The sequence below is a fragment of the Aotus nancymaae genome, unplaced genomic scaffold (genome assembly GCF_030222135.1).
Source record: "Aotus nancymaae isolate 86718 unplaced genomic scaffold, 86718_ANA_hifiasm-v0.15.2.pri h1tg000072l, whole genome shotgun sequence".
Taxonomy (NCBI): Eukaryota; Metazoa; Chordata; class Mammalia; order Primates; family Aotidae; genus Aotus; species Aotus nancymaae.
This window is the reverse complement of record NW_026988487.1, coordinates 15,376,878-15,399,538: the sequence shown is the minus strand read 5'-3', so window position 1 is coordinate 15,399,538 and position 22,661 is coordinate 15,376,878. Positions and strand designations below refer to the sequence as shown.

General features: G+C 39.4%; 1 protein-coding gene and 1 pseudogene across 3 annotated transcripts in view; one reads left to right on the top strand and one right to left on the bottom strand.

The window, feature by feature from the left end:
• Positions 1–22,661, top strand: part of SSH2 (slingshot protein phosphatase 2) — a 288,187-nt gene that overhangs the window by 49,168 nt on the left and 216,358 nt on the right. For 2 of the 3 annotated variants that reach the window (XM_012449295.2, XM_012449294.2), the window contains exon 2: positions 21,883–21,963. The exons of the other annotated variant lie outside the window; for it this stretch is intronic. In XM_012449295.2, coding sequence (XP_012304718.2) covers positions 21,883–21,963 — 81 coding nt within the window. The remainder of the gene's footprint in view (positions 1–21,882; positions 21,964–22,661) is intronic. 3 annotated transcript variants of the gene reach the window in all.
• On the bottom strand, positions 15,762–16,345 carry LOC105715155 (large ribosomal subunit protein uL6-like; annotated as a pseudogene).

Here is a 22,661-nt window from a genome sequence, read left to right as displayed (position 1 = left end):
TCTTTAAGATTTCTGACACAATGTCATATTACTTTCAGAAAAGTTTTACCATTTTACACTCCCAACCATTAGTATGTGAGAGTTCCTTTCTCTTTTCCTAGCTTCGGAAACATTTATAGTCTCTTATCTTTGCCACTCTGAAAGATGAAAACTGTAGCTTGTTTTATTTTGCATTTTTGATTAATTAAGAAGGGCATGTTTATTTTTCTGATTTATTTTAAAAATCAAATGAATCAGAAAGCACTAATGTAAATAGAACAATATATCTTTATTCCACACTGACGTGAAAAGGAATTGCCTACAAATGGCTGCAAGAGAGTATATTTTCAAATCTTGTTGCCTTGAGAGATTAGATGTAAACTTTCAATTCTGCTATGAATATCTCAATCTCTAACCAGTATTCAGTAGGATGTTAACATTCTGAGTCCAATGTTCCAGAACATAAATTTGCCAGTTCTCTGAAAACACTAGAACACAAATGGAAAATTCAGTAGCTCTACTTCAGTGACTTGCTTATAATCCACCAATGGGCAAAATGCAGGCAAGACTGCCAGCTGCTCTGCATCTGCAAACATTTGTGCAGAACTAATTTTAAGAGCAGATGTTGGAAATAAAGGAAAAAAAAAAACAATTGCAGCCTCCCCTCTGAGAAAGTTAGACCTATCCCGTGACTTCTCAGATGCCCCATAACCCTGTTAGCCAGAGTTTCATTCCTAAAATACCATATTTTGCTTTCTTACTTTCTCATGTGAAAAGTTTTAGAAATACTTAAGGAAATCTAACAACTTTAAAAAGTCTTAGTACTGCTTCAGTTGGCCCTGTATGATGTTGTCATATATAGAAGATTCTTTGCCTGCAATTAGAGTTTACTCGTGAAAGATTCCATTCTGACCTTTGGAGTGTGCAGACTTCAGTTGTATCATATCCATGTAAAAGAAAGCCTGTTTGTTTTGTATTAAGGTAAAAGTTACAGATTATGAAGAGAAAAACTCTAAGAGAAAACTCTTATTTTTTATCAACTAGACAATGAAGTCATGGTAGTTCAGTAGAAATTTGCTAAATCAGTATCTGAATGATTTCATGTACAGATTTTAGGTTTATCATTATCAGTATTCCAGGTCTCCAAAGAAGTTTGCATAGACCCCGGTAGGTGCCTGTGTGACATTTGAGTCAATATCCTCACTCACATTTCAGAGTTTAATTAAATCTGGTTCTTTCTGGGATTTTGTTACTGCTAAAAGGCTAAAGAAGTTCTTTTGTTATTATTTGATTTTTAAATTTATTTTTTGTTAATTTTTTAAACTAGGTAATACATTCACAAAGTTTAAAAGTCAAAACCTTATAAAGGGTATATAGTGAAGTCATCCTCTACTTTTGTACACTCGTCATCTAGTTCTCCTCTTCACAAACAATATTAATAGTTTTCTTTGTCTCTTTGTAGAAGCACTATGCATAGACATGCAAACACACACACACACACACATTCTTCTCTTTTACACTAATGGTGACATACTATATACAATATTGCATACCTTGGGTTTTTTTACCTAGTCTGACTTAGAAATATTTTCATATTAGTACATCAAAAACTTTCTTGTTTTTATTTCAGATAGTATTCCATTATATAGATATACCATAATGTATTTAATCAGTCTCCAGGATATCATTATTATAATAAATGCTGCAGTGAGTAACATTGGGAAAATATCATTTAACATAATTATAATCAATTCCTAGAAACAGACTTGCTGGCCCAAAGGGAATAGTTTTATTTTTAGTAGACATAAAGCTAGACACCAGTAGACATTTTTAATAGACATAAAACCCAAGGTCCTATCCTAAAATCAAACCTGAAAAAATTGTACTGACCAGTATCTCATGCAAGAAGTCCATGCTTAAGCTCCAGGCTTTTCTCTAGGATCAGGTCAATGACTATCATAAACATGTTTTAGTATCTATACCTACTGCCTATGAAGAGAGTTCTGGTTTCAACTGGGCCTGTACTCTGTGCAGGAATTGACACAGACTTTGGGCAACCTTCCTGCACTTCATCTTGTTTCTGAGAAAAAGCCGTTGTCAAAAGCAGCTTATCCTTTTCTGCAATTTTCTTTTCAGAAGAACTCTTTTCTTTGGCAATAATCAAGGGGTCTTATTCACAAGGGTCTCTGCTAATCCCTTGCCTTGGGCAGGGTAACTCTTCCCTATGACTTGGCAGTTCCCTATCTTTCATCTCTTCCTTAATGCTCTCCTATTTTGAGTCTCTAGTCTCTTGCTTTTGTTAGGGCTAAATTCTTGTCCTGAATCTTCCCATTGGCCTAAAGCTTATGGACCCAAAGTGTTTCTCTTTGGCCTCCATAAAGATACAAAGCATCCCAAGCAAGGGACACTATAAAAGGACAGCCCTGTGGCTATCTCTGGAGCCCTACTTCAAACTTGAGCTTCTACTCACCAGCAAGCTGCTCTTTAAGGTATGGTTGGCTTGGATTTTGAGCAACCAGCACTCTTGATTGTAGGAGGCATTCCTTGATCACTGAAACCCTAGATTACTAAGATTCCCCCTTTAACTTTTGAGTTTCTCACCCCACTGGCTCTTATGACACCTCCCAATTATGGTTTAGTGGTAAGATCCCTTGTATTGGTCATCTCTCTGGAATCTCTGTCCCTTGAAGCAATTTCTGAGTTCATCTCCAAAATCCTTTTCCTAAGATGGAAACTAGCTTAGAGAAATGTTCATTTATTTGACAAACATCTTTTCTTTAGACGCTGTCACTGTTCTCTGGCTCTGGGGCATTGCTATTTTATGGCTAGAACCTTTGGAACACTTCTACTCTCATCCCTTTACTTATTTCCTGACATTGCTCAACCTGTAGTCAGCTCTGAACTACCTCTATTAGCACTCCATAAAGTCCCACTTTTCTTGGTTATTTTCCATGATGCTGGATGAGAGGGCTGAAAAGTCTGCCTGTTTTTCTCACCATCCAGGGGAATGGGGAGGATTCTGCAGGCCTAATATTTGACAGGACTTCTTCTAAAAACTCTCTGGTGGGAACTGAATTTATTTATTTATTTGGAGATAGAGTCTTGCTCTGTTGTTCAGGCTGCAGTGCAGCGGCATGATCTTGCCTCACTGCAACCTCCGCCTCCCGGTTCAAGCAATTCTCCTGCCTCAGCCTCCCAGTTAGCTGGGACTATAGGCACATGCTGCCATGCTTGGCTAATTTTTTGTATTTTCATTAGAGATGGGTTTCACCATGTTGTCCAGGCTGGTCTTGAACTCCTGAGTTTAGGCAATCCACCCGCATTGGCCTCCCAAAGTCCTAGGATTGCCAGCATGAGCCACCGTGCCCAGACGGGAACTGAATTTTATGTGAGCACCTTTTCTGCCTCCATTAGGGTTTCCCCCAAGGCGCTTAGCAGCCTCACTATGGTGTTGGCTACTGAAATGTGGTGACAGGCGCAGGGTGGCTCACTTATGTAATCCCAGCACTTTGGAAGGTAGAGGTGGGAGGATCAACTGAGGTCAGGAGTTCAAGACCACCCTGACCAACAGAGTGAAACCGCATTGCTAAAAAGACAAAAAATTAGTGGTGTGGTGGTGCACACCTGTAATCCCAGATACTTGGGAGGCTGAGACAGGAGAATAGCTTTAACCCAGGAGGCGGAGGTTTCAGTGAGCCGAGATCACGCCATTGCACTCCAGCCTGGGCAACACGAGCAAAACTCCATCTAAAAAAAAAGAAAAGGAAATGTGGGTGACTGAGAAGAAAGGCAGACTAGGAAAAAATGTGTAATTGGGCTTCTCTCATCTTTAACAATTTTATGGATTCAAGGATTTTGAGGCATAGGTACTACCTCTGCTGTACCCAAATTTGACTATGAGTTTTTAGTACATGTCAAGGGTTTAGATCAGGGAAGAAAAGCCCTGGAGAGTTATTCAGGTGATGTTCTCCTTAGATAGTTTTAATCATTAGTATAACTATTTCTCCAAGGAATAGGGAATGAATCTCTTTGAAAGATTATACCTGAGGTTTACAGGCTTTCACTTAGCTCCTTCTAAGCAGCTTCTCCATCATAGTGCATAGTTAGAATACAAAAATGACCTTGCTACAGTGTGAGGACATCTTGTGGTCAGAATGCTATATAGGAAATTAATTACAAATATAAGGCCATCACTCACTTTACTCCCAGTTCAGCCTGGTAGTCCTTAACTTTAGGTATCTCCTGTCTTCCTTGATATCAATCTAGGTTCCTCCTCTAATACTAGAGCTAAATCCTTCAGCTCTCTTATTTATTAAAGAAGGAATAGAGCTCTTTACTTGTGAGGAAATAGGCTCTTTTCACAATCATCTAACACCTAACTTGGTAATGTCTCACGGTTCTATCTAAGTAACAGTGATCTTTCTGCACTTGTCTTTCTTTCCTGGCATACATGCCCAGACAAATGTTCAAGAGAGGCTTTTCTCTCTTTTCTTACTCAGTGTCTTCTTTTCTTCAAATGCCTTTCTGAAGTTCCTTAGTTTCTCTAAAATAGCTTCCTTTTTGCTGTTCAAACCTTCATTCTGTAAAGAAATACAGAACTCTACCTTTTTGCACACATACAGTGATCATATTACATGATATACACATTAGCATCTCTAAAACCTAATTGACTTTTATAGCCCAGGTCCCAAATCAAGCTACACAGACTTTTTTTGTTAAGTGTTTGTGTGACAGGGGCTGGGGGAAGTTGGTGGTTGTGTTTAAACCACAGATAGCTCTCATATATTGGTCTGAAAAGGGAAATAAAAAACTAGAAGGCTGCAGTTTTAAAGACTGTAAAAATAATATGTAAGGTGATTTCCAAGTGAATTGAGGTCAAAAGAATTGCATGTTTTTAGCACACATAGAGTTAACCTTGCATTATCTCCTTGGTTTGCTAGCCTGCTGTCACCTCATGAAGTTGACAGGTCTGATCTTTTAAAAACTCCTACACAGGGCTGGATGTGGTGGCTTATGTCTGTAATCCCAGCACTTTGGGAGGCGGCAGGAAGATCACTTGAGCCAGTGAGTTTGAAACCAGCCTGGGCAATAGGGAGACCCCATTTCTACAAAAAAAAAAAATCAAAAAGATTAGCTGGGCATGGTGGCACATGGCTTATAGTTTCATCTACTCAGGAAACTGAGGTGGAAGGATCGTGTGAGCCCTGGAGGTGGAGGTTGCAGTGAGCCAATATGGCGCCACTGCACTCCATCCTGGGCAACAGAGCAAGACCCTGTCTCTAAAATAAATAAATAAATAAATAAATAAATAAATCTCCTACACAGAACAGGAGGGAAATAAGCAGCTAACTTGTTAATATCAGAAGCCTAACCCAAAATGGAAAATAATAGAATATTTTGTTTGCCTAAGCAGAGACAAACCAGCCTCTTTATGGATTACATTTCAATTCTCCTCAGCCACTTAATTAGCAGCCGGACACATAACTCCAAGAGTTTTTTCTTTGTGTCTCAAGATTCCAGGTCTAGAAGTTCTGAGATACTATTGCCATTTTTTGCTCATTGTTCTTTTCATGGGTTTTCAGACAGGATTGAACATCTACCACTGGCTCCTTGGCTTTTCCCTGTCTTTATAAACTTGTTTATTAACTTTTTTTTGTGTGTGTGGATGATTACTTTTCAGAATCTGTCATAGTACTACCTTAGTGTGCATTTTACACTATATAGGTGTTTATCAAATACAAGTAGCAGCCCTCTATGTAAACTTAATAACCTGTACCTATGAATGAGTGCTTTTGCACTTCACTAGAGATAACCCCACTTTCCTTTTGTTAGTTTTGCTATAGTTGCTAGTTTAGGAATCCAAGCATTAGTTAGGAATGTTTCTGTGAGAAAACATAATTCAATATCTACATATAAATTTCTGAATGATTTTTGTACTGCTAGTTTCCAATTAATTGATTTTTCTACACTGGTTTCAAATTCTTCCAGCATAGTCTCCTTTGCTTGCTTGCTCGCTTTCTCCCCTTCCTTTCTTCCTTCCTTCCTTCCTTCCTTCCTTCCTTCCTCCCTCCCTCCCTCCCTCCCTCCCTTCCTTCCTTCCTTCTTTCCTTCCCCCCCTTCCCTCCCCTTTTCTTTTTTTCTGAGACAGAGTTTCACTCTGCCACCTAGGCTGGAGTATAGTGGCACAATCTCAGCTCACTGAAGCCTCCGCCTCCTGGTTTCAAGAGATTCTCCTGCCTCAGTCTCCTGAGTAGCTGGGACTACAGGCTCCTGCCACCATGCTTGGCTAATTTTTTGTACTTTTAATAGATATGGGGTTTCACCATGTTGACCATGCTGGTCTTGAACTCCTGATCTCAGGTGATCTGCCCACCTCAGCCTCCCAAAGTGCTGAGATTACAGGCATGAGCCTCCATGCCTGGCCTGTTCCCTTATTTCTGATCTTTGTAAATTTATTGTTCTTCATCTTCTGTTAGTCTTTAGAAGACACTAATTTTTAATTAATCACAATTAGACTTTGTTCCAGGTCCCATTGCTATTTTCTCTTCAGCTTCAACTATTTCTGTCTTTTATAGGTTAAATTATGAAACCAAACCCCACTTGGGTTCAGTGAAATCTGTGATAGGAATTAAGGTCAGCAAAGTCTTCTTCCCCTTCAAGGAATGATTTTTTTTTTTTTTTTTTTTTTGAGACGGAGTTTCGCTCATTACCCAGGCTGGAGTGCAATGGCGCGATCTCGGCTCACCGCAACCTCCGCCTCCTGGGTTCAGGCAATTCTCCTGCCTCAGCCTCCTGAGTAGCTGGGATTACAGGCACGCGCCACCGTGCCCAGCTAATTTTTTGTATTAGTAGAGACGGGGTTTCACCATGTTGACCAGAATGGTCTCGATCTCTTGACCTCGTGATCCACCCGCCTCGGCCTCCCAAAGTGCTGGGATTACAGGCTTGAGCCACCGCGCCCGGCCTCAAGGAATGATTTTTTAGAGTAATTCTGATTTCTTCTTGGTATCCATGATTCTTCCTTAAACTAGGAGTTCCTTAGAGCTCTAATGATACAGTGCATTTTTACTCTCAGCAAATTATCTACCAGGGAGAGGTTGAATCCCAAGTCCTCCCTGTTTATTTTATAGACTGGATAGGAAACTGGGTTGTAAAGCCTTCCTACTGGGGATCTCCAATTTCCAAATTGAATTCAAACTGCTGATTCTTTTTCTTCCCTCCAAACTCGGATGTTAAAATGATAAATGTTATCTCTCAGCACAGCAGCAGTGATTTAATTGTGGTGCTGTATCAATCTTAAGTTGCAGAAATTACTTCATACTTCTTTTAATTGTAGACTTACCAATTAAAATTTTGTCTATTTCTGTATCTGAGTCAAATATCTGTAATAGAGAAGACATTTCTCTTTTATTTCAATTTGGTTGTAGAGAAACTGTTTGTTCCATGCCTGGAGAAGTCATTGAAATTTGGAGACCCACTGCTTAACTGTTTTCATAGGAGTGATATGATTCCACCATTCTGGTTTTAATGCAGTGATTTAAGTGCTATGTACTGAAGGAAATACTTTGGACCAGTGCTTCTGAAACTTTAACGTATATCTGAATTACCTGGAGGGCTTGTGAAAAACACGTTTCTGGGCTCTACACCAGATTTTTATTTGGCAGATCAGGGGTGGGGCCCAAGAGTTTGCATTTCTATCAAGTTGTCAGGTGATGCTGCTGATCTAGAGACCATACTTTGAGAATCACTGCTTAGAGGATTTTTTTCTCTTATTTCAGAAACATGAACTTTTAGGGAAGCTGATTATATTAGAAAAAGAGAAGGGAAAAAATATGAAAAACAAAACTACCTCAAGGAGATGACAGGGTTTGGTGTTTGTTTTTTTTCAGTAAATATTCAGATTATTTCTGTGTGAGGTTATGAATTTGCTACTACAAGTAATGTGGCAAGTATGGGATCTGAAATGTAATCAAGTGAACGTTCAAAGAATGATAAGTAAAACCTTTAAATTTTATCACTGTTAGTTGCAATAGAAGACTTAGAAGGACAAGGAGAGACATTGTAAAAGAGTATGAATATATCTAAGAGACCTGAATTAAAATCTCTACTGTGCCACTTAGACTTCATTCATATTATCTGGAGTATGTAACCTAACTGGGTTGTTTTAGTATTGTTATTTATTTATTGAGACAGAGTTTTGGTCTTGTTGCCCAGGCTGGAGTGCAGTGGTGCGATCTCGGCTCACTGCAACCTCTGCCTCCCGGGTTCAAGCGATTCTACTGACTCAGCCTCCTGAATAGCTGGGATTACAGACACACACCACCACACCCAGCTAATTTTTTATATTTTTAGTAGAGATGGGGTTTCATCATGTTGGCCAGGCTGGTCTTGAACTCCTGACCTCAGGTGATCCACCTGCCTTGGCCTCCTAGAGTGCAGGGATTACACGCTTGAGCCACTGCAACCGGCCTAGTATTGAATGAGATAATAAATCTGAAATGCTTTGCTTATGGTAGCTGTCCATCAAAGTTACTTTCATAGATGCTAGCCTCCTCAGTTGCTTTTGTACACTCAGGAATCTTTTCAAAGTCTAAGGGTGATAAATTTTATCCAAAGTAATTACTCATAAAATAATTGGATCCCAATGATTAAACCCCTGTGCATAATGTAGAAGTGCAGACATAGAAGATGTTGACCTTATTCTCTAAGCACACAAAATCTATTTATAGAGTTAGGAATTTTTCCTTTGAAAGTACCAGAATACCATATTAAAAGTGGGATAATTTTTAAGATGAGAAGGCCAGGAGCAAGGCAGTTACAGACTTGATATAGTGATCAATGCAGTTGTCAAAGTTCTGAGTTCTGTCTGTCTGCTCTACCATCTTTAACATGCTGCCCTTTGCTCTTGGGCCTCTCCTTTTGAGGTCACAAAATGGTTGTCACAGCTCCAGATATCAAATCTGGATAACTGCATCCAAAGGCATAGAAAGGGCAGTTTTTTCCCTTCAAGTCTCCTTTGTCAAGGTGGAAAACTTTTCCCACAAGCCCATGGCAGACTTGCCCTCAAGTCTTTGAGACCAGGATTAGGATTTATGACTGTGCTGGGCTTCAGGGAGGCTAAGCTGAAAAGGCAGGTACTTGGAATTGTCAGCCCGAGTACTGGCACTGGTAGGTAAGAGAGGTGAGAGATGACTGTTGGGTAGACAACAGAAACTACCACAGGGAGACAAGACTATGCACAGATTAGAGAACAGTTCTGGGCAATTTATCATTAGGCTGAATTGTGTGCTCTAGGCTAGGAGTTAGGAATCTTTTTCTTGTTGTTAAGGGCCAGTTAGTAAATATTTCAGGCTTCACCTAAAGATGCCAAAAGCTACATATGGTCTCTGTTGCACATTCATTGCCTTGTCTTTTCTTTTTTTTTTTTTTTTAAATGCAAAAGCCATTCTTAGCTTGCTGGCCATATAAAAACAGGCTGTGGGCCACATTTGGCCCACAGGCTATACTTTGCCAACCCCTGCCTACACAAGGAGAGTTCAGAAGGGAGCTCCTATTTCAGTGAGACTGAAGTCATCATTTTGAAGCTTCCTGAAATTCTGGGATTTGAGTGGTGCTTTGAAGGATGGGTGAGATTTGGACTGAGATGTGTTCCTTCTGAAGAGCACAGTGAGTGGAGAAACAAGCCTATGATGCTTACCATAACACAGTTGTGTGTTACATGCAATGAGTGAACAGCAGAATACCTTTGCAAATGAAATAGTCTAATTGCAGGCCAGAGTTAGGGAGTAATGTGGCATGAATATCTTGATTATCTTGGCCACTGACAGGCCAAGCTGCTAAGAGGCTCTGAGAAATGAAGATGCTCTTTTGGCTTAAAGCCTCCCTGTTGATCTGGAGCCCAAGGGAGGCAGTGTTTCATTTAACAATTGGCTCTTCTAGTGGGAGCTGTTGCTACTACTACTAATTAAGGAACAAATATCATGTGTTCAGTCTTCATTAGACTGTTGGCCTCTAAATTATACCTATATACAAAGATTATAACTTATCTTCAATTTATTTTTATGGCAATAAAGAAGAATTGCAGCAACTAATACCAAGTCACTTATTCATTGAATGAACATGTACTGAATGCTTACTGTGTGTCAGGCCCTGGCGATACAAATTGAGAAGCTTATAGTCCAGAGAGGGATAAAGAATTACAGAGGTGAATTAAGAGAGTTAGAAAATGTGTGTTCAAGGAACTGTGGATGCCTGGAAGAAGGAACCACTCAATTTGTCCTGATTTAAATTTTCAAATTGACTCAGTTCAATTCAGTAACCACAGATTGTATCCTTAATACTAGACAATTTGCAAATCTGTACGGTTTATCACAAAAAAAGCCTATGTAAAATACTATGAGTGGATTAAATCCAAATCATCACCTCTCCAGAAAAAGCTATTTCAAACATTCTGTGGCTGATACAAAGTTTTTATGATCCTCTTCATGTGCAAAGTATATAACTACAATGTTGTATTTCCCATTGCACTTAATTTTTTGCATCTCAGTTTATTGGTGTAAATATCGGATTCCAGAAAACAATTCTTTCCACCCCAGTAAAGCCTTTAAAGAAGAAGATTATGGGCCAGGTGTGGTGGCTCGTGCCTGTAATCCCAGCACTTTGGGAGGTCAAGGTGGGCGGACCATGAGGTCAGGAGTTTGAGACCAGCCTGGCCAACATAGTGAAACACCCCATCTCTACTAAAAATACAAAACATAGCCGAGCATGGTGGCAGGTGCCTGTCGTCCCACCTACTTGGGAGGCTGAGGCAGGAGAATCACTTGAACCTGGGAGTCAGAGGTTGCAGTGAGCTGAGATCGCACCACTGTACTCTAGCCCTGGGTGACACAGCAAGACTATTTCTGGAAAAAAAAAAAAAAAAAAAAAAAAAGATTATGGTAGGGGGCAGAATAATGGCCCCAGTGGAGTCCTCATCCTAATCAGCTGAGAACCTGTGAATATATTATCTTACATAGTAAAGGAGGAATTAGGTTGCTAATCATATGTAACTTTAAAATAGGAAGATTACCCTAGATTATTGGGACAGGATGCAACATAATCAGTCACAAAGGCTGTTAAAGTAGAAGAGAGACACCCAAAACCATAAAAAGGCTGGAAGACAACCTAGGCAGTACCATTCTGGACATAGGAACAGGCAAGGATTTTATGATAAAGATGCCAAAAGCAATTGCAAAAAAGCAAAAATTGACTCTAATTAAACTAAAGAGCTTCTGCACAGCAAAAGAAACTATCAACAGAGTGAACAGACAACCTACAGAATAAGAGAAAATTTTTACAAACTATGCATCTGACAAAAGTATGATATCCAGCATCTATAAGGAACTTAAATATACAAGAAAAGAAACAAAAAACTCCATTTAAAAGTGGGCCAAAGTGCTGGGTGGGTGGCTCACACCTGTAATCCCAGCACTTTGGGAGGCCAAGGTGGGAGGATCACTTGAGGTCACAAGTTTAAGACCAGCCTGGCCAACCTGGTGAAACTCATCTCTACTAAAAATACAAAAATTAGCTGGGTGTCATGGCACACACCTGTTATCCCAGCTACTTGGTAGGCTAAAGCATAAGAATTGCTTGAATCTGGGAGGCAGAGGTTGCAGTGAGCTGAGATCATGCCGCCGCACTCCAGCCTGAGCGACAGAGCGAGATTCTGTCTCAAAAAAAAATAGGCAAAGGACATGAAGAGACACTTTTCAAAAGAAGAAGACGTACATGTTGCCAACAATCATATGAAAAAAAGCTCAACATCACTGATCATTAGAGAAATGCAAATCAAAACTGTGATGAGATACCATCTCATCTCACAGCAGTCAGAATGGCTATTATTAAAAAGTCAAAAAATAACAAATGCTGAGGAGGTTGCCGAGGAAATGGAATGCTTATACACTGTTAGTGGGAGTGTAAATTAGTTTAACCATTGTGGAAAGCAGTGTGGCAATTCCTCAAAGAGCTAAAAACAGAGCTACTGCTGGCGTGGTGGCTCACACCTATAATCCCAGCACTTTGGGAGGCCAAGGCTGGTGGATCACCTGAAGTCAGGAGTTCAAGACCAGCCTGTCCAACATGGTGAAACCCCATCTCTACTAAAAATACAAGAAATTAGCCAGGCATGGTAGCGGGTACCTGTAATCCCAGCTACTTGGGAGGTTGAGGCAGGAGAATTGCTTGAACCCAGGAAGTGGAGGTTGCAGTGAGCCAAGGTTACGGCATTGCACTCCAGCCTGTGCAATAAGAGCGAAACTCTGTCTCAAAAAATAAAATAAAATAAAAATAAAACAGAGCTACCATTTGACCCAGCAATCCCATTACTGGGTATATACCCAAAGGAATATAAATCATTCCATCATAATGACACATGCATGCATATGTTCATTGCAGCCCTGTTTACAACAGCAAAGACATGGAATCAACCTAAATGCCCATCAGTGATAGACTGGATAAAGAAAATGTGGTACACATACACCATGAAATACTATGCAGCCATTAAAAAAAGAAAGAGCTCATGTCATTTGCAGGAACATGATAGAGCTGGAGGCCATTTCCTTAGCAAACTAATGCAGGAACAGAAAACCAAATATCACATGTTCTTATAAGTGGGAGCTAAATGATGAGAACACATGGACACATAGAGGGGAAAAACAGATACTGGGGCCTACCAGAGAGTGGAGGGTGCAAAGAAGGAAAGGATCAGGAAAAATAACTAATGGGTCCTAGGCTTAATACATGGATGATGAAATAATCTATACAGCAAACTTCTGTGACATGAGTTTATTCATATAACAAACCTGCACATGTACTCAGAAAGTTAAAAGTTAAAAAAAAAAAGAAAGAAAGAAAAAACGTGGAAAGGGGCCACTGGAGAGGAGGTCAAATTGATGTGATAAGAGAACTCAACCCACCTTGGCTGATATTGAAGATAGAGGAAAGGGGCCTTGAGCCAAAGAATGCAGGTAGCCACTCGATCCTAGAAAAGACACAGAAATTGATTCTCCTAAAAATAGTTGGGGCTACCATAATAAGTATAATCCATTTAAACAGACTGATTGCTTAAATAACAAATATTTATATTCTCATAGTTCTGGAGGCTAAAAGTCAAAGATTAATGTGTTGGCAAGGGTTGATTTCTTCCGAGTCTGCCCTTCTTGGCTTGTAAAGGGCTGTCCTCTCCCTCTGTCTTCACATGGTCTTTCCTCTGGGTGCATCTGTGTTATAATCTCTTCTCTTTTTTCATTTTTTATTTTTATTTTTTAGAGACAGTCTTGCTCTGCCATCTAGGCTAAAGTGCAGCTCACTGTAAACTTGAACTGCTGGGCTCAAGCAATCCTTCTGCCTCAGCCTCCCAAGTAGCTAGGACAACAGGCATGCCCAGCTATTTTGTTTTTATTTTTTTGTAGAGATAGGGTCTTGCTGTGTTACCCAGGCTGGTCTTGATCTCCTGGCTTCAAGTGATTCTCTTGCCTTGGTCTCTCATAGTGCTGAAATTATAGGCATGAGTCACTACATGTGGCCCTAATCGCTTTTTATGAGAATACTAGTAATATTGGATTATGGCACACCCATATTGGAACCACCCCTAGGTTACTAAATGTCATTTTAACTTGATTACTCTTAAAGACCCTGTCTCCAAATACAACCACATCCTGAGGTACTGGGGATTGAAACTTAAACATAAGAATTTTGGGGGACAATTTAGCCAATAACACTCCCCTAGATCCTACAGAAGGAACACAGGTCTGCCAACTGTTTGATTTTAGAACTCCTTGACTCTATACTATAAAATAACAAGTGTATGTTTAAGCCACCAAGTTTTTGGTAATTTGTTACAGCATATTAGAAAATGAATTTAATTGTAAGTAACTTGCATCTATTAGTAGGAGACTGATTAACTGAATTGTGGAACATCTCTAAAATGGAATGTTATACAGCAATCAGAAACAATGAAATGGATGTCTATTAATAGATGGATGGATAAACAAAATGTCATATATGCATGCAATGGAATATTATTCAGGCTTAAAAAGGAGGGAAATTCTGACACATGCTACAACATGCGTGTATCTTGAGGACCTTATGCTAAGTAAGATAACTCAGTCAAAAAAAGACAAATACTGTGTGATTCCACTTACTTGAATTATCTAGGGCAGTCAAAGCTCATAGAAACAAAGTGAATGCTAGTAGCTAAGGGTTGGATTGGGGGAAATGAAGAGTTGTTTTATGGCTATAGATTCAGTTCTTTGAGATGAAAAAGCTTTAGAGATTGACTGTACAATAACTTGAATATATGAACTGTACAGTTAACAATAGTTAAGATGGGGCTGGGTGTGATGGCTCATGCCAACAGTTTGGGAGGCCAAGGCAGGAGGAGGCTTGAGCCCAGGAATTTGAAACTTGCCTGGGAAACAGTGAGACCCTATCTCTACAAAAAATTTTAAAAATTACCTGAGTGTGATGGCATGCTCTTATAGTCCCAGCAACTAGGGAGGCTGAGGTGGGAGGATTGCTTGAGCTGAGAGGTCCAGGCTTCAGTGAGCCATGATCGCACCACTGTACTTCAGCCTGGGTGGCAGCAAGACTCTGTCTCAAAAAAAATCAGTTAAGATGGTTGATATGGTTTGGCTGTGTCCCCAGCCAAATATCATCTTGAATTCCCGTGTGTTGTGTGAGGGACCTGGTGGGAGGTAATTGAATCATGGGGGCAAATCTTTTCTGTGCTGTTCTTGTGATCATGGATAAGTCTCATAAGATCTGATGGTTTTAAAGAGAGGAGTTCCCCTGCACAAGCTCTCTCTCTTTACCTGCTGCCATCCATGTAAGATGTGACTTGTTCCTCCTTGCCTTCTGCCATGATTGTGAGGCTTCCCCAGCCATGTGGAACTGTAAGTCCAATTAAACCTCTTTCTTTTGTAAATTGCCCAGTTGCAGTGTGAAAACCGACTAATACAGTAAATTGGTACCAGTAGAATGCTGAAACAAGTTAAGACTTTGGGGGACTGTTGGGAAGACATGATTGGTTTTGAAATGTGAGGACATGAGATTTAGGAGGGGTCAGGGGCGGAATGATATGATTTTGCTGTGTCCCTACCCAAATCTTGAATTTCCACATGTTATGGGAGGGACCCAGTGGGAAGAAATTGAATCATGGATAAATGTTATGTTATTTTTCATGTTATGTAGTTTTTTAAAAATAGTGAAACAAAGATACTAAGTTGAAAAGGCAAGGGCAGAAAAATTGGTGCAGTGTGCTTTCATTTGTGTATTTTGGGGAAAGAATATTTATACACAGAATGCTTATATGTACGCAGAATAATTCTGAAAGGATTCCTAAGGAACTGGCATAGTGATTCTTCTAGGAATGGGGTTGTGGGAGGTGGAAGGACTGAGATGGAGGAAGACTTAAAAATACTCTTTGACACCTTCTTAGTTGTTTACCACATACATATGTTACATACTAATATAATTGTTTTTGGGGGTTTTTGCTTGTGTGTTTTTGTTTTTTGAGACAGTGTCTCACTCTGTCACCCAAGCTGGAGTGCAGTGGTGGGATTATGGCTCACTGCAGCCTCAACCTCCTGGGCTCAAACAATCCTCTCGCCTCAGCCTCTTGAGTAGCTGGCACTATAGGCATGCACCATCAAGCCCAGCTATGATAGAAGTCTTTTATTGCATCATTAAAATATCACAAATAGGAGTTAGCAATCATACAGTATCTTGTTATATCTCATTTATTAGCCTGCTAAACTTCCTTTTCCAGTGACATATAGATCATCTGAAAGTAGTGTTATCCTTGTTTTTAACTGTTGTGGATTGCTAAATCAAAGCAGATGAATTTGAAACAAACTCAGTGTCATTTCCTTCAAGGATTAATACATTTTTGGGGACTTGAGATAACTGAATAAGCAACACCTGGCCTCATCTAAACCCTGCAGATGTATTTTTCACCCAAGAAATTTTGGGTTTCGGCAAGAGACCCATGCTCCTGGACAACTAAGCTGATAGAGAAAGGAGCATGCACAGACTTCATCTTCTAATGGAAACCCAGTGTAACACCTTTGATCATGTTCTGTACATGATTGCAAATAGTGCAAGCAGTAGCCACTTCCTTTCTATTTCCCAATCATTTGTCAACCTAGTGCCTCCTCTTTTCCAAGGAGAATGCATTCTACATTGATGTAATTGACATCCCTCCCTAACTTTCTCTGGGGCTCTTCAAAATAACTGTGTATCCTTTCAGAGTGATGTCTACATTTTCTGGAATGTCAATAGTCTCATCGCCGAGAATGGCCTTCCTTCTCTCAGGAGATGCAGCAAAGAATTGAAATAATTATTTTTAAATTTATAATTTGAGCAGGGACTTTAGAGAATTTTCTTAGTTGGATCAGACTTAGACTATGAAATTGCTTTGTAAATCCAGTTATACCTAAGTGCCAGGGTATATCCGCTTTTAGAGGATTAAAAGCTCTTACTCCCAAAGTTGCTGGGCTTTGGGGTATAAATATATTTTATTGTTTGATGTCTGATAGTATATTTTTCTTTTTATTTTTTGAGGCCGAGTCTTACTCTGTCACGCAGGCTGGAGTACAGTGGTGTGATCTCAGCTCACTGCAGCCTCAACTTCCTGAGCTCAGGCGATCCTCCGACCTCAGACCCCTGAGTAGGTGGAACTACAGGTGCACATTATCACGCCTGGCTAATTTTTTGTATTTTTATTAGAGAACGGAGTTTTGCCGGTTTTGCGCAGGCTGGTCTCAAACTCCTGGGCTCAGATGATCTGCCTGCCTTGGCCTCCCAAATTGTTGGGCTTACAGGCATGGGCTACCGTGCCCAGCCTACGTCTGAGTGTACATTTTCTAAGTCCCTAGTTTAAATACAGCTGCAATGTATTTACTTAGAACCACCAAAAAAACACAAAACAAAACAAAAAAAAAAAAAACAAGGAGAGGAAGAAAGATGGAAAGAGGAAAGAAACAGTAAATGTTTTCTGCCTCTTAAAACCACACAATCTATAACAAGAATAGAGTAAAAGAGACTGAACAGTAACAACAGGGCAACAGGTTTTGACTCTTGTGAGATTATTTCTTAAGACTTCTGCTTGTAAATTGTTAGGTAACTGCACAAGTTAAGATTTTAACACTCTTGAAAACATCCTTCTTAGTACATGAGTTCTTTCATCATATAGTCCACATAAAAATTGCAACATTTTATTACTATAATTGTTCCTTAGAAACTGTTCTGGGTTGAAACTTCCTGTTACATGTGGATGTTTTTCTTACTAACAATCTTACCCCGTTTTTCTCCACACAGTACTTAGCCAAAGGGACATGTTTCCACAAAGTCATATCCTATCTTTGTGGTTTTTGCATCCCCATAAAAAGCAAAAAACTGTTTTTTTTTTACCGGTTCAGTTACCTTTCCCTTTTTGTTTGGTGTTTTACCTTAGCTATTAATAATTCAGTACACAGAAAAGTGCTTAATACACAGTAGGGGTACAATAAATGGCAAAGAATGACTCATTGTGAGCTCAGTGCTTCCAGGTTATATAAGGAATATGATTTTGTCTTTTTTTTTTTGAGGCAGAGTCTCGCTTTGTCACCAGACTGGAGTGCAGTGGGGTAATCTCGGCTCACTGTAACCTCCGCCTCCTAGGTTCAATTGATTCTCCTGCCTCAGCCTCCCAAGTAGCTGGGACTACAGGTGCACACCACTACTCCTGGCTAATATTTGCATTTTTAGTAGAGATGGGGTCTCACCATGTTGGCAAGGAAGGTCTCAATCTCCTGGCCTTGTGATCCGCCCGCCTCAGACTCCCAAAGTGCTGGGATTACAGGCGTAAAATTTTTCTTAAATAAAGAAAAAATTCTTTAAGAATGAAAAACACTTAATATTTGATATAAGCAAAATTTCCCTTGAAGACAAAAGTTTCTTTGAAAGAAAATTATAACCCAAATGTATAAGCCTTTTAGATCTAGGAAGGAGATTAATTTTTATAGTAATATTTATTTTTATTATTAGAAGCAGCAGTAACATGGCAACATCAGAAGCTAAGTTATTCAAAATGCTTTTTCTTTATTTCTTTATTACTTTTTTTTTTTTTTGTAGAGGCAGGTGTCTTGCTATGTTGTGCAGGCTGGACTTAAACTCCCGGGTTCAAGTCCTCTCACCTCAGCCTCCAGAGTAGCTGAGTATCTAGAACTACAGGCACATGTTACCACAGCTGGCTCTATGTCTCTAAATGCTTTTCTTATGTTATCTCTCATACAATCTTTACAACAACCCTAATAAATAGGTTTATTATTGGGCCCATTTTTATGGATGAGGAAATCGAGCTCAAAGAATTTAAGGAATGTGCTAAAAATCACACTGCTAGTAAGTGGCAGAACCAGAATGTGAACTCAATTTAGTTAAAATTTTGGCTTGATACTTTCTATACAAGAATATGAGTTTGACTTTGTCCTCTTCAAAATTTTTGCCAAAGGGACATTCAAAAGAAGAAAAGAGAATTGGTGTCTGCACTACAAACTGGGGAAGATCACCACCCTCATGCTAGAAGAAACATTGAGGGAATTTTTACAATATGAAATTCAGGCAACAAGGTTGAGGTAAAGGCCTACCACTGAGAGGCACTATATAGGAAAGCCCACCTAGGCCCAGCATGGTGGTTGACGCCTGAATCCCAACACTTTGGGAGGCTGAGGTGGGCAGATCACGAGGTCAGGAGATAGAGGCCATCCTGGCCAATATGGTGAAACCCTGTCTCTACTAAAAATATAAAAATTAGCTGGGCATGGTGGTACATGCCTGTAGCCCTAGCTATTCAGAAGGCTGAGGCAGGAGAATCGCTTGAACCCAGAAGGCAGAGGCTGCAGTGAGCTGAAATCGTGCCACTGCACTCCAGCCTGGGCAAGAGAGAGAGACTCCGTCTCAAAAAAATTTTAAAAAGCCCATCTATGCAGTGAATTAAGGCTGCATTTTGTTTAAAAAGCCCATCTATGCAGTGAATTAAGGCTGCATTTTGTATTCCTAGCTTACTAAAAATGTTTGAAACCAGGAATGACTATTAATTTTATAAAATGCTTTTTAGCATATGTTTAAATATTGTGTAGTTTGATAGAGGTCCTAAATATTAATTTGTCCTTGCAACCTTGGAATAAGTCATATAGTCATGAGAAAAACTGTTTACTCTGCAGAACCCAGAAACAATTCAGTAATTACAGTTACCAGGTCTCAGAAGGCAAGGAAGTGAACTTAACCTTTCTCCTTTGTCTTCCTTTAGGTTTCTCAGAATTTAATTTATAACTAAATATGTTAGTTACAAGTAAACACTTGTTCCATGAACCAATTATGTTATAATGCTGTCAGCCCATTGTAATGGATACCTTGTATCTTACTGAATTGTTTCAATTAATAAATATATATGTAAAGTCTTAAAATAACTTTAGGAATGCAAGTGTGGTTACAGGCCCTCTTTCTTGAAAGGTCATTTTCTTTTTTCTTTTTTCCTTTGAGACGGAGTCTCACTCTGTCACCCAGTCTGGTGGTGCGATCTTGGCTCACCGCAACCTCCCACTCCCAGGTTCAAGTGATTCTCCTGTTTCAGCCTCCCCAGTAGCTGGGATTGCAGGTGAGCGCCACTACGCCTGGCTAATTTTTGTATTTTTATTAGAGATGGGTTTCACCACGTTGGCCAGGCTGGTCTTGAACTCCTGACCTCAGGTGGTCCACCTACCTTGGCCTCCCAAAGGGCTGAGATTACAGGCATGAGCCACCGATCCCAGCCAAAAGGTCATTTTGAAAGAGCTAGTGTGAACATCTGAAATATTTGTAAGAATGAAAACTGCAACATCTTAACTAGTGTAATTTGGTTTAATTTACACTTTTCTCTTTTCAGGTTTGTTTTGTTTTGTTTAGGAGACACGATCTAGCTCTGTTGTCCAGGCTGGATTGCAGTGGCACAATTATGGCACACTTGAAGCCTTGAACTCCTAAAGTGATCCTCCCACCTCAGCCTTCTAACTATTTGGGGCTACAGAGGAGTGCCACCACACGTAGCTAATTTTTTTTTTCTTTCATACAGATGGGGTCTTATTATGTTGCCCAGACAAGTTTCAAACTCCTGGGCTCAAGCTCTTTCCAGTTTTTGTTTTTATTGTTTATTGTATTTTATTTATTTATTTTTTAGATGGCGTGTCACTGTTGTTGCCCTGGTTGGAGTGCTCGTGGCACGATCTCAGCTCACTGTAACCTCCACCTCCCAGGTTTAAGCAATTCTCCTGCTTCAGCCTCCATAGTAGCTGGGATTACAGGCATCCGCCACCATGCCCAGCTAAATTTTTGTATTTTTAGTAGCGATGGGGTTTTACCATGTTGGCCAGGCTGATCTCGAACTCCTGACTTCAGGTGATCCACCTAAAGTGTTGGGATTACAGGCATGAGCCACTGCGCCTGGCATCTCTTCAGGTTTTATACTGTAACAGTGACAAGCCACTTTTGATGTACTTAATATTTATATTATTATCTATTGTAGTATGAGAGCTTGAAAAGATTGAAAGCAGCTCTAATCTCTACCATTTTAATTCTTTCAAATATTAGTTAGCCTTTAGCTTTCCTAATATGAGTTCCAGAAGTCTTCAAATATTTTATATATTCTTTAAGCTAGACGGAGAGTAAATGTTCTTGTTTTCCCCTCTCCAAAATATAAGAGAGCAATAAATAGAAGCTTGCATTTGTAGTATTTTTAACAGTGATTTTAAATATTTGGTTATTTGTGATTATTTTCTAAAAGAAGAAGAGAGAGGGATAATGCCAGATGAGACTTGGTTTTAGACAGAAAACTAAAAGTAGGCAAAGGGTCAGAGTAGAAAAAAAATGAGAAGGAAGTAAGCCAGGAGCAGGTCAGTTATCAGAATGAGTAACTCTGAGCTTTACTTTCTTTCATTTAAGTTTATTTGCACTCTAAAACTCTTATCTCTGAGGATATACTTCAGGTTAAAACACAGCCCCAGCTGTGAAAAATTAAAGTAGGTATCAATTAGGATAGCTATGGAGTAGTTACAAGTTTCAGCCACTGGTAGTCAGATGTTTTAATGATATAAGCATATACATCCATGATCCTTGTAGGGATAACTCAGTTTCCAGCTACTGTTAGCTAAAGAGCAAACATTTGAATACAGTCTAATGAGTCAGAGTTGGATCCTTTTCTGTTCCCTTTTTTTGTGTTGTTAGTCATAGGAAAAAATACTCCTATGTTACCAGCTAATTATTTCACTCCTTTGCCTTATTTTCCTTATCTGTCTTCTAGACAGATTTTTAGAAAGAAACTAGAGAATATAAGAAAAGGTTTTAAATTGTTTTCTGGCATCTGTTGGGGGACTTGGGTAGGGCATGTCTCTTGACTCTTATAAACACTTGTTAGCAGAGGGCTAATGAGGCTAGGCTAAGAGTTTGATCCCCTAATCAGGCCCTATGCTATATTCTATAGCCTATCTCTAAACAAATAAATGTGTATCTTTGGATGTGAAGATAAATGAACACAAATCTATCCCCAGTCTAAGAAGATTTCAGAGTACATACTATAAAGGATTAGCAGCACCATCTTTATAGAAAAAGATGTGCTGGATCTTTCCCCAAATCAGGAAACCATAGGAAATGCTTCAGTTGATCAAGCATTCCTCAATTAACTAACCAGTCACCTTGTTGGCTGTATTCTCTCAAAACAGCCATCACTAATCAGAATTGCAGCTTCTCATCTGTGAGCTAACACCACTGACTCAGTGATTTCAGCTTGCTTTTCCCCTTATGCTTATGGGCCCATTCATTTGGATCTCTGAAATGATCTTGTTTGTATTACAGAGCTCTCATTTGGAAGACAGTGAATCAGCAGCATTACTTTGCTGTGAATGTGAAGAATCAGAAATCTTTAGTGATTCCAATGTACGTAGGTATATGTTTTTATATAGACTTTGGTGATTCAAGTAAAATCTTTTTTGGGTAAATTTGGCTATTAAATGCAACTGATATAGTGCCTATTATTTTATCTATTTGACCCCACTCAGCCAAATAGTGTGGGAAGGCAAATAGGTGGGTTGGAACGAGTGTATATATAAATGGTATGGTACATTTATACAAATAATGCCATGGCAATGACCACTCAAAACGTATTTATCAAAGTAGAAAAATGTTGCATCTTAGAACCTTGAGTGAGTCTCCTTCAATAAGGAATATGATTGTGAGATTTTTTTTCCCCTCATGTACACATTTTTTTATGGTCAATAATATGCATTTCCCTGTGGCAACTGCTTGATATTGGTGCTGCCACACATTATTTATTGGAGGAATAAATATTGTACATTTATTCCTCATGTACATGGGCCTCACATGTCTTAGCTATTGATAATGTTAAGCCAAATAGTGTTATAATTACTGGACTGGAAAGTAAACCTGATCCTCTTAAATGTGGAACTTTAAACTATCTTAACTACATTTCATGAGATGTTATAAATTTTCTTATCCCATCTGACCTCCAGCATACTTGTCCACTGAGTCAGGCTGAAGATAGAGAACAGCTTAAATTGACTATTTTTATGTGTTGCAATAAGCAGTGAGATTAGTGTGGAAATTCTCAGTATATC